Source organism: Micromesistius poutassou, assembly GCF_964030765.1.
Source record: "Micromesistius poutassou genome assembly, contig: SCAFFOLD_303, whole genome shotgun sequence".
Taxonomy (NCBI): domain Eukaryota; kingdom Metazoa; phylum Chordata; class Actinopteri; order Gadiformes; family Gadidae; genus Micromesistius; species Micromesistius poutassou.
This window is the reverse complement of record NW_028178104.1, coordinates 48,429-66,433: the sequence shown is the minus strand read 5'-3', so window position 1 is coordinate 66,433 and position 18,005 is coordinate 48,429. Positions and strand designations below refer to the sequence as shown.

The following is an 18,005-nucleotide window of genomic DNA, read 5'->3' as shown; positions in this document are numbered from 1 at the left end:
TCAAACATTAACCTTACTACCCCTTCTGCCAATTTGACAAATTACAAAAAACCCAAAATACTGAAATACTGAATGTTACGAAATGAACTTTGGTCACACCCCGGACCGAGTAACACACACGCCTATACTCCAAAGAAATCGATTTACTTACACAATACAGAAAATAACTATCACTACATATTTCATATCACAATAGCCACAAATATTGCTCATTACTTCATTTTCACTGTTATTTAATTATATTTGGCATGGTATCCAATCTTGTTTTTGTTTTAATTATATTGCCGTCCACTACGCGTCTGGGATTAATAACGTATTGTCATACATTCCTAAAATGTATTGAATCCATTCCAGATCCACCCCCGTCCACCGTCCCAGTGACTCCTTTCCCAGCGACTCCCGTCCCAGCGACTCGCGTCCCAGCGACTCCGGTCCAGGTCTTCCGCCGCGCCGTCCGCCAGACAAACAGCCGTTAGCCGCACACTGAGGAGCCTCGATGTGGGCCAACTCGAGAGCAAAAGCAGTGTATTTATGATAATGTCGGCTTCCGAGGAAACCCCTGAATGAGAAGGACGGGGTCTCGGCCGGTGTGAGTGGACTTTAACCGGACGGGGAGCCGCTGCGGTCCAGTGCTCCGTCCCCCCCGGTGCTGCGCCGCGGATCTCCCCGGCAGCACAGTGATCGATCCGCCGCCGCTACGATCCGCCGAGTCCGGGGCTGCGAACCCCGCCGAGGAACCCGGGCTTCAACCCCCGGGGCTGTACCCGGTCCCATCGGTCCATGGAGTGCACGTGATCCATTCAGCCAGACCCGGTTCACACGCGGGGTAAGTGGGCCAGGAACAGACGGGGACGAACCGCGGGGTTAGCCTGCTAGCTTGCTAGGCTAGCGAGCTACCTAGCTAGCCGTGGTCACAGCGTCTTTGTCTGGAGAGAACCCGGGCTCTGCTCCCCCCACAGCCCGGGGACGGGCCCGGGCCCGGGCTCTGCTCCCCCCCCACAGCCCGGGGGCGGGCCCGGGCCCGGGCTGTGCTCCCCCCACAGCCCCGGGGACCGGGCTTGCAGGGGGCCCGGGCTGTGCTACCCCCACAGCCCGGGAGCGGGCCTGCAGCGGGCCCGGGCTGTGCTACCCCCACAGCCCGGGCTCTGCTACCCCCACCACAGCACCGGGAGCGGGCCTGCAGCGGGCCCGCTCCCGGTGCTGTGGTGGGGGTAGCAGAGCCCGGGTTGTTGGGGGGGGTATGCTCCAGCCCACCGCCCTGGAATCTCTCCTCCAGTGGGGCTGCTGCCCGGGGAGACTCCCGGTGCAGGTCCCCGTCGGAGACCCGGGGGAACACACGGGTCATGGTGGTCTCGGGTCATGAGGGTCTGACAGGCTAGCCCGCTAGCAGCAGGCTAGCTGCTACTCCACACTGATCCGACCTCAGGGGCTCTGAGCCGGGCAGGAGTTAGGAGGTGACCCCCCCCCCCCCCCCCGGATCAGCACTAGGTCAGGGTAGGACCCCGGAGACCCGCGGGCTCTGAGGTGTTTTAAGCCTTATGGGTGGACTCTAACCATAACAAGCTGTGGACGGGACGGGGGTCATAGACTCCTGTGTCTGTGGACAGCATACTGCTGAGAGGTTAATGAAATACAAATAATAACAATCCACGTTCTATCTAAATGGCTCTATGAATGAGCTGTTGAGGGGAATAACGCAAGGAGTTCCATAACCAGATCAAATATTGACATATGTCTGGGACAAAAGTCCAGCAAACCATCGTGCCATATAGTTTAGTGTTATTAACTGTTATTAACTGGGCTTAAGTGTCCTGAATTATGTTATTTAGATATTTTATTAAGCCATTGGTTGGAAGGATTTATTCAATGTGACTCTTTTTTACGAGATATTTATCACAGTGAACTTTTATACCCATGTCATTAAGGAGCAGGTAGGGGTTAGACAGTACAGAGACAGGTCTTTAAGGAGCAGGTAGGGGTTAGACAGTACAGAGACAGGTCATTAAGGAGCAGGTAGGGGTTAGACAGTACAGAGACAGGTCATTAAGGAGCAGGTGGGGTTAGACAGTACAGAGACAGGTCATTAAGGAGCAGGTAGGGGTTAGACAGTACAGAGACAGGTCATTAAGGAGCAGGTAGGGGTTAGACAGTACAGAGACAGGTCATTAAGGAGCAGGTAGGGGTTAGACAGTACAGAGACAGGTCATTAAGGAGCAGGTAGGGGTTAGACAGTACAGAGACGGGTCATTAAGGAGCAGGTAGGGGTTAGACAGTACAGAGACAGGTCATTAAGGAGCAGGTAGGGGTTAGACAGTACAGAGACAGGTCATTAAGGAGCAGGTAGGGGTTAGACAGTACAGAGACAGGTCATTAAGGAGCAGGTAGGGGTTAGACAGTACAGAGACAGGTCATTAAGGTTGCTGTTAGCTTTGAGCTATCGCGGTCACTGTCAGCTATGATGTTGCGGTTGGTTGTGTTGTTGCTGCGGTGAGCCGTTAGCTGTGCTGATAGCTGCGTGTCTGTGCTCCTCTCCCCAGGTGAGATGCGGGGCTCTGGGTAGCAGAGAGGCAGCCGGCCCTCCATAGCCCGGCCCAGTAACATGTCCCTCAGCAGCACTGATACAGGCGGGAACGGTGTGGACTCGACTGCAGTGGAGGCGTACGACAGTGGGGATGAGTGGGACATCGGCGTAGGGAACCTCATCATCGACCTGGACGCTGACTTGGAGAAGGAGAAGCTGGAGATGTCGGGCAGCAAGGACGCCGGCATGGCCCCCCCGACGGGCCCAGGGGCCCCGCCGCCGGGCCCTGGGGCCCCCCTACCTGAGAAGGTGACCTTCATAGCCCCCGGGGCTCAGAGCAAAACCAAGTCCAAACGCAGCAAGACCCCCAAGGAAGGCAGCAAACCCCCGGCTTCTGCGGACACCCCCAAGAGGGAGCTCCCGGGGCGCGGGGCCTCAGGGGACGCCCCCTCCCCCGGCCCCAACACCCCCACCAAGGGCCCCGAGAAGGGCATCAAAATCACACGCAGCGGCCCCCCCACCAAGAAGGACAAGGAGGGGGCCTGCGGGAAGAGTAAGAAGGAGAAGATGGAGGTGGTCCCCTCAGGGGTGGGCGCCGTGGACAAAGAGGCGGGGGCCCCGGCTCTGTCTCAGGGGGCCCCCCACCCCGCACTGTTTCAGGGACAGAATACGGACTTGGCTGCCGCCGAGCATCATGGGAGTATCGCCCTGGACTTGACGGAGGGACGGCTGCCCGTCGCCATGGTGACGGACGAGGAGGCGGAGGCCAGCGAGTACCACGGCCTCCAGGTGGGCTCCGGGGAGCAGGTAGGACCTGGAGGACCCCTCCGTCACCCTGACGGTCACTAGGGGCCGGGTGGTGTAGTGAGGACTCCTCCACCCTGACGGTCACTAGGGGCCGGGTGGTGTAGTGACTCCTCCGTCACCCTGACGGTCACTAGGGGCCGGGTGGTGTAGTGAGGACCCCTCCACCCTGACGGTCACTAGGGGCCGGGTGGTGTAGTGAGGACTCCTCCACCCTGACGGTCACTAGGGGTCGGGTGGTGTAGTGAGGACTCCTCCACCCTGACGGTCACTAGGGGCCGGGTGGTGTAGTGAGGACTCCTCCGTCACCCTGACGGTCACTAGGGGCCGGGTGGTGTAGTGAGGACTCCTCCACCCTGACGGTCACTAGGGGCCGGGTGGTGTAGTGAGGACTCCTCCGTCACCCTGAAGGTCACTAGGGGTCGGGTGGTGTAGTGAGGACTCCTCCACCCTGACGGTCACTAGGGGCCGGGTGGTGTAGTGAGGACTCCTCCACCCTGACGGTCACTAGGGGCCGGGTGGTGTAGTGAGGACTCCTCCGTCACCCTGACGGTCACTAGGGGCCGGGTGGTGTAGTGAGGACTCCTCCACCCTGACGGTCACTAGGGGTCGGGTGGTGTAGTGAGGACTCCTCCGTCACCCTGACGGTCACTAGGGGCCGGGTGGTGTAGTGAGGACTCCTCCGTCACCCTGACGGTCACTAGGGGCCGGGTGGTGTAGTGAGGACTCCTCCGTCACCCTGACGGTCACTAGGGGCTGCGTTTACCTTTACTGTATGATGATAGTTTCATTCAGTGTTCCACCGTCGTTTACATATTGCTAGCAAAGTTCTGGAGTCAGGAGCGTGTGTAATGTAATAATCTAATAGTAGGCAGCATTATAATCCACACTCGCCTCTGAAGCACCACAGACACTCACACACTTTGGTTTTGCTGAGCATTAGCATTATTAGCTTGTTTTAAGCTTAAAGGCTGTCCAGGAATATTTAAAGAGGTTAGAGGCTAGCCAGGAATAGCGTGTTGGCTACAAGGCCTACATGTTGTGTTTGTTCTCTCCTCGTCAGATGGAGGCGCCGCCCGTCCCTCCTGTAGCACTCCCGCTAGCCGCTCCCGGCAGCGCGGACCTCCTGCTAGCCGCTACCACTAGCCTCGAGCTCCCGCTGGCCGCCGCCGCCGCCGCTGGCTCCGACCCGTCGCTGGCCCCGGCCGGCAGCGCGGACATCTCCTCCAGCTGTGAGCAGATCATGGTCCGCACGCGCTCCCTGGCCGTGGGAACGCGCTCCCTGGCCGTCACCACGGCCCACGTGGCGCTGGCCACGGAGCCCGAGTGCCTGGGGCCCTGCGAGCCGGGCACCAGCGTCAACCTGGAGGGCATCGTCTGGCAGGAGACGGAGGACGGTGAGCCACGCCCCCCAGCACCCGCACTCTCACTCTCACCCTCACTCTCAACCTAACCCTCACCCTCACCCACACCCGCCCTGACCCTCACTCTCACTCTCACCCTCACTCTCACTCTCACCCTCACTCTCACCCTCACCCGCCCTGACCCTCACCCTCACCCAGCACCCGCACCCGCACCCGCACCCTCACCCAGCACCCTCACTCTCACTCTCACTCTCACCCTCACTCGCACCCTCACTCTCACTCTCACTCTCACCCCTCACTCTCACTCTCACCCTCACCCTCACCCTCACCCCTCACCCTCACCCCTCACCCTCACCCCTCACCCTCACCCCTCACCCTCACCCTCACTCTCACCCTCACCCTCACCCCTCACCCTCACTCTCACCCTCATCCTCACCCTCACCCAGCACCCTAACCTTCACCCTCACTCTCAACCTCACTCTCACCCTCATCCTCACCCTCACCCAGCACCCTCCCCCAGCCCTCAGTAGCCATGCTAACCCCTCGTGTGTGTGTGTGTGTGTGTGTGTGTGTGTGTGTGTGTGTGTGTGTGTGTGTGTGTGTGTGGTGTGTGGTGTGTGGTGTGTGTGTGTGTGTGTAGGTATGCTGGTGGTGAACGTCTCTTGGAGGAACAAGACCTACGTTGGAACTCTGCTGGACTGTACCCGACACAACTGGGCCCCACCGAGGTACTACTGCAGTAATATACATGTAGTACTATAGTTGTATACATGTACACACACCGAGGTACTACTGCAGTAATATACATGTAGTACTACAGTAATATACATGTACACACACCGGGGTACTACAGTAGTATACATGTACACACACCGAGGTACTACAGTAGTATACATGTACACACACCGAGGTACTACTGCAGTAATATAGATGTAGTACTACAGTAGTATACATGTACACACACAAGGTACTACTGCAGTAATATACATGTAGTACTACAGTAGTATACATGTACACACACCGAGGTACTACTGCAGTAATATAGATGTAGTACTACAGTAGTATACATGTACACACACCGAGGTACTACTGCAGTAATATACATGTAGTACTACAGTAATATACATGTACACACATCCAGGTACTACTATAAGTAATATACCATATACGTATAATGTGTAGCATTACATTAATAAACGTCATATTGTACACACTTTAGTACTACAGTAATAACAGTACACCAAAGGTACACAGTAGAAAACACGCACACAGTGGTGCACACAGTAAGTAAGTATACACTAGGGCTGTGCGATTAATCCAATTTTGATCGCGATTTCGAATTTAGCGTCAAACGATCTCCAAACTAATATAATCGAGTTCAACCGTGAAATGCTGAATAAATGCATTGTGTTTTCAAACTCAAATAATCATGATTTTTTTCCATAATCGAGCAGCCCTAGTATATACACACACACACACACCGTAGTGTATATACACACTCGTCGTGTGTGTGTGTGTGTGTGTGTATACACACACCACATATTGGTAGCCATAGATATATATAGAACACTAGACGTCTGGTCCACACTGCCGGCCAATGGAGACGAACGTCCGCACTGGCGGCCATCTTGCCCCAGTCAGCTGCTCACCATAACATTGTGTTGGTGGTGGTAAGTGTACTTTTTAAATAACCATAACGTGCTCAATTTTCAACCGATTTTCAAACGGTTTGGTTCGTTATCAACGTCAGAGATGTAGTTATGACACTGCATACTTATGAATAATTATGTTATGTTCTAAAAATATATAATAATCTAAAATAGGTACAAGATTTCCCTTTACAAATAGTAGTAGTTTGCAAGAATTGAGCACGTTATGGTTATTTAAAAAGTACATGTACCACCACCAACACAACGTTATGGGTGAGAGAGCTGACTGGGGCAAGATGGCCGCCAGTGCGGACGTTCTAGACTCCGCCGTGAGACGTCTCGTGTTCTGTATATATCTATGGTGGTAGCTGCTGAAGGTGCTAACGCTACATCTCGTCGTAGCCACGCTAACGCTACATCTCGTCGTAGCCACGCTAACGCTACATCTCGTCGTAGCCACGCTGACGCTACATCTCCTCGTAGCCACGCTGACGCTACATCTCCTCGTAGCCACGCTAACGCTACATCTCGTCGTAGCCACGCTGACGCTACATCTCGTCGTAGCCACGCTGACGCTACATCTCGTCGTAGCCACGCTGACGCTACATGTCGTCGTAGCCACGCTGACGCTACATCTCGTCGTAGCCACGCTGACGCTACATGTCGTCGTAGCCACGCTGACGCTACATCTCGTCGTAGCCACGCTGACGCTACATCTCGTCGTAGCCACGCTGACGCTACATCTCGTCGTAGCCACGCTGACGCTACATCTCGTCGTAGCCACGCTGACGCTACATCTCGTCGTAGCCACGCTGACGCTACGTCTCGTCGTAGCCACGCTGACGCCGTCCCGGCGCTGACGTCTACCGGTGCTAGCCGTGCTAACGCTACGTCCTGCTAGGTTCTGCGAGGCGGGAGAGCTGGAGGTGCGCGGCGGCCGTGGGCGAGGCAAGCGGGCGCGGCCCGGCAGCCACTCCTCCTCCTCGGACCCGCGGGGGGGCGGCGGCGGCGGCGGCGGCAGCAAGACGCGAGCGGCGGCGGCCAGCGGGGGCGCCAAGGGCCGCCGCGGGAGCCAGCCCTCCGCCCCGGAGGAGCCCCTCCCCGCCGCCAAGAGGAAGACCCCCACCCCGAGGCCCCCCGGAGACCCCCCCGCGGAGACCCCCGCCCCCGAGGACCCCAAGAGCACCAAGCGCATGAGGGCCTCCTCCAGCCCCGGGGGCGGGGCCCCGCCGGAGCCCGGCGGCGGCGGCGGCGGCGGCGGCGGGCCCCCCTCCCCCACCCTCATCGACTGCCCCCACCCCAACTGCAACAAGAAGTACAAACACATCAACGGGCTGAAGTACCACCAGGCCCGCGCCCACAACCTGCCCGACCAGCTGGACCCCGACGGGGCCGACAGCGAGGGGCCCGACGACCACCTGGCCCCCGCGCCGCCCAACGGGACGGCCGGCTCCCCGGGCCGCCCCGCCACGCCCAGGGCCCGGGGCCCCGAGGCCCAGAGCCCATCCCCGGGCTGGGGGCCCCGGCAGGGCCGCAGGTGGGGCGAGGGGGAGGCGGGGGGGGAGGCGGCGGGGGAGGACGGCGGCGAGGAGGAGGGCGGGGGCGGGGGCGGGGGCCGCCTGCTGGGGTCAGGGGTCAAGCAGGAGAAGGGCTGTGTTAAGACGGGCAAGACCAGCTGGCCCCCCGGCCCGCTGTACCCCCTGCACACACCCCCCTCCAACGACCCCTCCTCGATGGTTCAGTCCATCCCCAACGACCCCTCCTCGATGGTTCAGTCCATCCCCAACGACCCCTCCCTAATGGTTCAGTCCATCCCAAACGACCCCTCTTTAATGGTTCAGTCCATCCCCAACGACCCCTCCTCGATGGTTCAGTCCATCCCCAACGACCCCTCCCTAATGGTTCAGTCCATCCCAAACGACCCCTCCCTAATGGTTCAGTCCGGCGCCAAAAGCCACCAATCAAAAGGGCCGCTGGAGGGCAGCCCGCTGTGCCCCGCCCCCAGCCCCTCGCCGAGCCCCTCCCCCGGCAGCCCTAAAGACAGGAAGAAGAAGAAGAGGAAGGAGGGGGGCGGCGGCGGCGGCGGGGGGAGGGAGGGGGACAGCCCGCGGGGGAGGGAGGGGAGGAGCCCCTACTCGGAGTGCTCGGACCCCCAGCTGAATGGCGAGCCCCCGCACCCCCCCCACCACAGCCGCCTGGCCAGCATGAAGGCCGAGGCGGACAAGGTGTACAGCTTCTCCGACAACACGCCCAGCCCCTGCATCGGCCTGGCCCCGCCCCTCACGCCGCTGCAGCTCAGCCAGAACGGCGCCGACGGCCTGTCCGTCAAGACCGGCAGCCCCGCCTACTCGGACATCTCCGACGCCGGCGAGGACGGCGAGGGCCGCGGGGAGGGGGGCGGCGGCGGCGGCCGCGCGGTGAAGCTGGAGCCGGGGGTGGTCCGCGAGGGGCCCAAGAAGACCCTGTTCCCGCCGCTGGCCCCCGGGGACCCGGGGGGCCGCTACGGCTACCCGGGGCCCCCCGGTGGGGGCGGGGCCGGGGCCCCGCCGCAGGTGGAGGGGGCGCAGGTGAAGGTGAAGAAGGAGAGGGTGGAGGAGGAGGTGGAGGAGGAGCAGCAGGGGGAGCAGCAGCAGCAGCAGCAGGTGGAGCTGAGGAGGATCAAGTCGGAGCCGACGGAGCACAGGAAGCTGGAGGCGGGGGGGGCGGGGCTTGTGTCGCAGCAGCAGCAGCAGCAGCAGCAGCAGCAGCAGCTGTCCGTCATCCAGCAGCGCTCCAACATGTACATGCCCCCGCTGTACTACAACCAGTACGCCTACGTCCCGCCCTACACCTACCACAGCCACATGCTGCAGGCCAGCTCCGCCTACCGCCACGACCGGCCCCGCCCCCACGACGAGAGGTCCCGCCCCCACGACGAGAGGTCCCGCCCCCACGACGACCGGCCCCGCCCGCACGACGAGAGGACACGCCCCCCTCACGACGACCGGACACGCCCCCCGCACGACGACCGGACCCGTCCCCACGACGATCGGACACGCCCCCCCCACGACGACCGGACACGCCCCCCGCACGACGACCGGACACGCCCCCCCCACGACGAGAGGACACGCCCCCACGACGAGAGGCCCCGCCCCCCCGAGAGGAGAGCGGAGCACACGCCCGCCGGCAAGGAGGAGGGGAAGCAGAAGGGCCCGCCTCCCCCCGGCCCGTCGGACCCGGGCCCCAAGGGGGGGGGCGGCGGCGGCCCCGCCCACCACGACCCCCTCCCCGCCCCCCACCTCCTCGCCGGCAAGCTGAAGGACCCGGGCCTCGGGGCCGCGCCCCCAGGGGCCCTCGGGGCCCCCGGCACCCCGGGGGCGGAGAAGAGCAAGTCGGTCATCATGTCCAAGGAGGAGGAGGAGGGGGGGGGCGGGGGCAGGAGGACCCCCGGGGGCGCCCCCCCGCCGCCGGGCTACCGCGGCAAGGAGGACCCCAAGGTCGCCATGGAGACGGGCCGGCCCGCCGGCATGGAGCCGGCCATGTGGTACAGACAGGTACGCCCGGGACCCGTCGCCATCCAACACCACCATCCAACATCACCGTCCAACATCACCATCCAACACACCACCACCATCCAACATCACCATCCAACACACCACCACCATCCAACACACCATCCAACACACCATCCAACACACCACCATCCAACATCACCATCCAACACACCACCACCATCCAACACACCATCACCATCCAACATCAGCATCCAACATCAGCATCCAACACACACCACCACCCAACATCACCATCCAACACACCACCATCCAACACAACACCACCATCCAACATCACCACCATCCAACACACCATCCAACACACCATCCAACACACCATCCAACACCACCATCCAACACACCACCACCATCCAACACACCACCACCATCTAACATCACCATCCAACACACCATCCAACACACCATCCAACATCACCATCCAACACACCACCATCCAACACACCACCATCCAACATCACCATCCAACACACCATCCAACACACCATCCAACATCACCATCCAACACACCACCATCCAACACACCACCATCCAACATCACCATCCAACACACCATCCAACACACCATCCAACATCACCATCCAACACACCACCATCCAACACATCACCATCCAACACACCACCATCCAACACACCACCATCCAACACACCACCATCCAACACACCACCATCCAACATCACCATCCAACACACCACCATCCAACACACCACCATCCAACATCACCATCCAACACACCACCATCCAACACACCACCATCCAACACACCACCATCCAACACACCATCAAACCAGGTCTCTACAGGTCTGTACAGGTGTAGACAGGTCTGTACAGGTCGGTAGAGACCTATAGAGGTCTAGACCTGTAGAGACCTGTACATGTCGGTACAGACCTGTACAGACCTGTAGAGACCTGTACAGGCCGGTAGAGACCTCTACAGGTCGGTACAGACCTGTACATGTCGGTAGAGACCTCTACAGGTCGGTACAGACCTGTACAGGCCGGTAGAGACCTCTACAGGTTGGTAGAGACCTCTACAGGTCGGTAGAGACCTCTACAGGTCGGTAGAGACCTGTACATGTCGGTACAGACCTGTACAGGCCGGTAGAGACCTCTACAGGTCGGTAGAGCTCTAGACAGATGTTTGATCCACCACTGAAACGTGGACTGGGAGGATGTCGGTGAGAGGACGACAGAAGGCTCTCAGCCCGGGTCTCCGTGAGGGTCTCTGGGTGAAGGTTGTTGGTGTGGGCTGTTCTGAGGATGTCTCCCCCCTCCTCCCCCCCCTCTCCCCCCCCCAGGAGCCGGACTCACGCCTGTGGCCCTACGTCTACCCCAACAAGTACCCGGCGGACGAGGAGCGCTGGAGGGAGGAGAGGGAGCGGGAGCGGGACCGCGAGAGGGACCGCGAGAGGGAGAGGGACCGCGAGAGAGAGAGGGACAGGAAGGGGAAGGAGGAGAAGCAGCCCCGCCCCAAGGAGGAGCACCAGAGGGAGGAGTCGGGGGAGGGGCGGGAGGGCCCCCGGGCCCCCGAGGACCCCCGGGGCGGGGGGGGGAAGGACCCCCGGCCGCTCCACATGCACTTCTCCCCGCAGCAGCACCAGGCCTACCTGCCCTACATGCAGGGCGCCTACGCCTACGGCCAGGGCTTCGACCCCAACACGCCGGGCTACCGCGCCGTGCCCTCCGTCATGATCCACAACTACCCTGGTGAGAGCCCACTGGACCCCCTGTAGACCCCCTGTGGACGCCCTGTAGACCCCCTGTAGACCAGACCCCCTGTAGACCAGACCCCCTGTAGACCCCCTGTGGACCCCCTGTGGACCCCCTGTGGACCCCCTGTAGACCCCCTCTAGACCCCCTGTGGACCAGACCCCCTGTAGACCAGACCCCCTGTAGACCAGACCCCCTGTAGACCCCCTGTAGACCAGACCCCCTGTAGACCAGACCCCCTGTAGACCCCCTGTAGACCCCCTGTTGTGTTGTTGTGTTGTGTGTTGTGCGCTGTGTGCTGACCTGCCCCTCCCTCCAGGCTCCTACCTGTGTGTTGTGTTGTTGTGTTGTTGTGTTGCTGTGTTGTGCGTTGTGTGCTGACCTGCCCCTCCCTCCAGGCTCCTACCTGTGTTGTGTTGTTGTGTTGTTGTGTTGTGCGCTGTGTGCTGACCTGCCCCTCCCCCCAGGCTCCTACCTGTGTGTTGTTGTGTTGTGTTGTTGTGTTACTGTGTTGTGCACTGTGTGCTGACCTGCCCCTCCCTCCAGGCTCCTACCTGTGTGTTGTTGTGTTGTGTTGTTGTGTTACTGTGTTGTGCGCTGTGTGCTGACCTGCCCCTCCCTCCAGGCTCCTACCTGTGTGTTGTTGTGTTGTGTTGTTGTGTTACTGTGTTGTGTGCTGACCTGCCCCTCCCTCCAGGCTCCTACCTGTGTGTTGTGTTGTGTTGTTGTGTTGTGTGTTGTGCGTTGTGTGCTGACCTGCCCCTCCCTCCAGGCTCCTACCTGTGTGTTGTGTTGTGTTGTTGTGTTGTGTGTTGTGCGCTGTGTGCTGACCTGCCCCTCCCCCCAGGCTCCTACCTGCCGGCCGGCTACCCGTTCTCGGCGGCCTACGGGGGGAAGGCGTGTGAGGAGGCCGAGTCGCGCTCCAGCCCGTCGGGCTCCAAGCCGCCGGGGGACACCAAGGCCCTGGAGCTGCTGCAGCAGCACGCCTCCCACTACAAGACCAAGTCCTCCGCCACCGCCGGGCCCCCCAAGGGCCCCCCCGACCGGGACCCCCGCGGCGGGGGGGGCGCCGCGCCCGAGAGGGACGGCGAGAGGCCCCGCTCCTCCCCCTCCCAGCGCGCCGTCACCTCCCACCACCACCTGGGATACCCCCTGCTGTCAGCACAGTACGACCTGCCCTACAACGCAGGTAACCCTTAACCTTAACCCTACCCCCTGCTGTCAGCACAGTACGACCTGCCCTACAACGCAGGTAACCCTTAACCTTAACCCTTAACCCTTAACCCTACCCCCTGCTGTCAGCGCAGTACGACCTGCCCTACAACGCAGGTACCCTTAACCTTAACCCTTAACCCTACCCCCTGCTGTCAGCGCAGTACGACCTGCCCTACAACGCAGGTACCCTTAACCTTAACCCTTAACCCTACCCCCTGCTGTCAGCGCAGTACGACCTGCCCTACAACGCAGGTAACCCTTAACCTTAACCCTTAACCCTTACCTTAACCCTTAACCTTAACCCTACCCCCTGCTGTCAGCACAGTACGACCTGCCCTACAACGCAGGTAACCCTTAACCCTTACCTTAACCCTTACCTTAACCTTAACCCTTAACCCTACCCCCTGCTGTCAGCACAGTACGACCTGCCCTACAACGCAGGTAACCCTTAACCCTTACCTTAACCCTTACCTTAACCCTACCCCCTGCTGTCAGCTCAGTACGACCTGCCCTACAACGCAGGTAACCCTTAACCTTAACCCTTACCTTAACCCTACCCCCTGCTGTCAGCGCAGTACGACCTGCCCTACAACGCAGGTAACCCTTACCTTAACCTTAACCCTTACCTTAACCCTTACCTTAACCCTTACCTTAATCCTACCCCCTGCTGTCAGCACAGTACGACCTGCCCTACAACGCAGGTAACCCTTAACCTTAACCCTTACCTTAACCATACCCCCTGCTGTCAGCGCAGTACGACCTGCCCTACAACGCAGGTACCCTTAACCCTTACCTTAACCCTTACCTTAACCCTACCCCCTGCTGTCAGCTCAGTACGACCTGCCCTACAACGCAGGTAACCCTTAACCTTAACCCTTACCTTAACCCTTACCTTAACCCTACCCCCTGCTGTCAGCGCAGTACGACCTGCCCTACAATGCAGGTAACCCTTAACCCTTACCTTAACCCTACCCCCTGCTGTCAGCGCAGTACGACCTGCCCTACAACGCAGGTAACCCTTAACCCTTACCTTAACCCTTACCTTAACCCTACCCCCTGCTGTCAGCTCAGTACGACCTGCCCTACAACGCAGGTAACCCTTAACCTTAACCCTTACCTTAACCCTACCCCCTGCTGTCAGCGCAGTACGACCTGCCCTACAACGCAGGTAACCCTTACCTTAACCTTAACCCTTACCTTATCCCTTACCTTAACCTTAACCCTTAACCCTACCCCCTGCTGTCAGCACAGTACGACCTGCCCTACAACGCAGGTAACCCTTAACCCTTACCTTAACCCTTACCTTAACCCTACCCCCTGCTGTCAGCTCAGTACGACCTGCCCTACAACGCAGGTAACCCTTAACCTTAACCCTTACCTTAACCCTACCCCCTGCTGTCAGCGCAGTACGACCTGCCCTACAACGCAGGTAACCCTTACCTTAACCTTAACCCTTACCTTAACCCTTACCTTAACCCTACCCCCTGCTGTCAGCACAGTACGACCTGCCCTACAACGCAGGTAACCCTTAACCTTAACCCTTACCTTAACCATACCCCCTGCTGTCAGCGCAGTACGACCTGCCCTACAACGCAGGTACCCTTAACCCTTACCTTAACCCTTACCTTAACCCTACCCCCTGCTGTCAGCTCAGTACGACCTGCCCTACAACGCAGGTAACCCTTAACCTTAACCCTTACCTTAACCCTACCCCCTGCTGTCAGCGCAGTACGACCTGCCCTACAATGCAGGTAACCCTTAACCCTTACCTTAACCCTTACCTTAACCCTACCCCCTGCTGTCAGCGCAGTACGACCTGCCCTACAACGCAGGTAACCCTTAACCCTTACCTTAACCCTTACCTTATCCCTTACCTTAACCCTTAACCCTACCCCCTGCTGTCAGCTCAGTACGACCTGCCCTACAACGCAGGTAACCCTTACCTTAACCCTTACCTTAAACCTTAACCCTTACCTTAACCCTACCCCCTGCTGTCAGCGCAGTACGACCTGCCCTACAACGCAGGTACCTTAACCCTTAACCCTTACCTTAACCCTTACTTTAACCCTACCCCCTGCTGTCAGCGCAGTACGACCTGCCCTACAACGCAGGTACCCTTACCTTAACCCTTAGGTCAGTTACCCTTACCTTAACCCTTAGGTCAGTTACCCTTAGGGACGGGTGAGTTAGCCTTAAGGACGGGTGAGTTAGCCTAAGGGACGGGTGAGTTAGCCTTAAGGACGGGTGAGTTAGCCTTAAGGACGGGTGAGTTAGCCTTAAGGATGCGTGAGTTAGCCTAAGGGACGGGTGAGTTAGCCTAACGGATGGGTGAGTTAGTCTAAGGGACGGGTGAGTTAGCCTTAAGGACGGGTGAGTTAGCCTAAGGGATGGGTGAGTTAGTCTAAGGGACGGGTGAGTTAGCCTTAAGGACGGGTGAGTTAGCCTTAAGGATGCGTGAGTTAGCCTAAGGGACGGGTGAGTTAGCCTAAGGGACGGGTGAGTTAGCTGACGTTTGGCTCCTCCCCCACAGGCATGTCATCGTCGGCCATCGTAGCGAGTCAGCAGGCCACCGCCCCCTCCATGTACCCCCCCGCCCGGAGGTGAGGAAGGTAAGACCCTCTGACCCCTGACCTCTGACCCTGATATAACCAACCCCTCTGACCTCTGACCCTGATATAACCAACCCCTCTGACCTCTGACCCTGATATAACCAACCCCTGACTTCATTCAGCTCCGTTGCTAAGACACGGCTAAGGGAGCCTTTGTGGTTCTACTGTGGATGACCTAGCCGTGTCCTAGCCGTTAGCACTGTATCCTAGCCGTTAGCACTGTATCCTAGCCGTTAGCACGTTTGAACTACCTGATATTCATGTTTTCTCCTCAACCTCCCACAGGGACCACAGATGAACCAGCCGACCTCCTGCTCCTCAACACAGTGGAGACACGTCTGGAGCTAGGCTAGGACCGGAGCTAGGCTAGGACCGGAGCTAGGCTAGGACTGTGGAGCTAGGCTAGGACCGGAGCTAGGCTAGGACCGGAGCTAGGCTAGGACCGGAGCTAGTCTAGGACCGGAGCTAGGCTAGGACTGTGGTGCTAGGCTAGGACCGGAGCTAGGCTAGGACCGGAGCTAGGCTAGGACCGTGGTGCTAGGCTAGGGCCAGAGCTAGGCTAGGACCGGAGCTAGGCTAGGACTGTGGTGCTAGGCTAGGGCCAGAGCTAGGCTAGGACTGTGGAGCTAAGCTAGGACTGTGGTGCTAGGCTAGGGCCAGAGCTAGGCTAGGACCGGAGCTAGGCTAGGGCCAGAGCTAGGCTAGGACCGGAGCTAGGCTAGGACTGTGGTGCTATGCTAGGACCGTGGTGCTATGCTAGGACCGTGGAGCTAGGCTAGGACCGTGGAGCTAGGCTAGGGCCAGAGCTAGGCTAGGACCGGAGCTAGGCTAGGACCGTGGTGCTAGGCTAGGGCCAGAGCTAGGCTAGGACTGTGGAGCTAAGCTAGGACTGTGGAGCTAGGCTAGGACTGTGGAGCTAGGCTAGGACTGTGGAGCTAGGCTAGGCCTCAGTCCAGGCTCGGTGTGAATGGAGGTGAACTAGACATGAGGGAAGGCTGAGTTGAACTTTGACCTCTGGATGGACCCCTCTCCCCTGGAGCTTAGAGGTGTGTGTGTGTGTGTGTGTGTGTGTGTGTGTGTGTGTGTGTGTGTGTGTGTGTGTGTGTGTGTGTGTGTGTGTGTGTGTGTGTGTGTGTGTGTGTGTGTGTGTGTGTGTAAATACTGTACAGGGGAATAATTTTAAAAGAAGTTTCTGGATGCTCTTCTGTTTTTCTACATGTTGATGTTATTAAAATTGTAACTGGTGGAATATCAAGTGTAGTCATTCCACTCACACACTTGCGCGCACACACACTCTTTCAGGTCACGGTAACTCTTACACTAGGGGGCAGTATCACTCTGGAAAGCTAATAATAATCGTAATTCATTCTGGTATCTGGAACCTGACGTCTGTCACCGGTCTATAGACTGTTGCTAAGCTCTACATGCTTATTGCGACCATGGCTAAATGCAGACGTGGAATGTGTCAGGACGGCCTCCTCACCTTTAAAAGCACCGACGTGTGAAGAAAAGAGTCAGAACAGGAAGTGGTAAAAGTCTCCTTTATAAAAATACAACATGTGGATCACCTCCTAGGATGGTGATCACCAGCAGGTCCATGTGGAGTGGAACGTACATAATACTGCACATGACCATATTGTACTGTACATATGGTACTGCACATGACCATATTGTACTGTACATATGGTGTACTGCACATGACCATATTGTACTGTACATATGGTGTACTGCACATGACCATATTGTACTGTACATATGGTACTGCACATGACCATATTGTAATGTACATATGGTGTACTGCACATGACCATATTGTAATGTACATATGGTACTGCGCATTACCATATTGTACTGTACATGACCATATTGTAATTACATATGGTACTGCACATAACCATATTGTACTGTACATATGGTACTGCACATGACCATATTGTAATATGTATATGGTAATGTACATTGAAATATGGTCATGTACATATGTTAATGGGTATTCCCATATGTACACAATATGGTAATGTAATGTGTACATGGTCATTTTAATTAACATATACATACATGTTAATGGACATTACCATATTTACATTAACATGTTGATCACAATATGGTAATGTGTCTATTGTAATGTTACTTTACAATATTACAATATGGTAAAGTGTCTATTGTAATGTTACTTTACAATATGGCAATGTGTCTATTGTAATGTTACTTTACAATATTACATATGGTAATGTATATTGAACATATGGTAATGTATCTTGAACATATGGTAATGTATCTTGGACATATGGTAATGTGTCTTGAACATATGGTAATGTGTCTTGGACATATGGTAATGTATCTTGAACATATGGTAATGTATCTTGAACATATGGTAATGTATCTTGAACATATGGTAATGTGTCTTGAACATATGGTAATGTGTCTTGGACATATGGTAATGTATCTTGAACATATGGTAATGTGTCTTGGACATATGGTAATGTGTCTTGAACATATGGTAATGTGTCTTGGACATATGGTAATGTGTCTTGAACATATGGTAATGTGTCTTGGACATATGGTAATGTGTCTTGGACAT

At 57.4% G+C, this 18,005-nt stretch overlaps 1 protein-coding gene across 1 annotated transcript; it reads left to right on the top strand.

Annotated features, from left to right (window-relative positions):
* The first annotated feature begins 432 nt into the window (after positions 1–432).
* On the top strand, positions 433–16,673 carry LOC311374785 (zinc finger protein 609-like). Its single transcript, XM_084490550.1, has 9 exons — positions 433–826; positions 2,538–3,328; positions 4,389–4,722; positions 5,330–5,417; positions 7,240–9,871; positions 11,189–11,597; positions 12,448–12,789; positions 15,346–15,424; positions 15,710–16,673. The coding sequence occupies exons 2-8, from the start codon at positions 2,600–2,602 to the stop codon at positions 15,417–15,419; spliced, it is 4,608 nt and encodes a 1,535-aa protein (XP_084346676.1). The 5' UTR covers positions 433–826; positions 2,538–2,599; the 3' UTR covers positions 15,420–15,424; positions 15,710–16,673.
* Positions 16,674–18,005: the final 1,332 nt, after the last annotated feature.

Bases quoted from the DNA above. Each gene is read 5' to 3' on its own strand.
- LOC311374785 (XM_084490550.1), top strand. From the start codon at position 2,600: ATGTCCCTCAGCAGCACTGATACAGGCGGGAACGGTGTGGACTCGACT. The intron at 11,598-12,447 runs GTGAGAGCCCAC...CCCTCCCCCCAG, and splicing joins CATGATCCACAACTACCCTG to GCTCCTACCTGCCGGCCGGC. The intron at 12,790-15,345 runs GTAACCCTTAAC...CCTCCCCCACAG, and splicing joins CGACCTGCCCTACAACGCAG to GCATGTCATCGTCGGCCATC.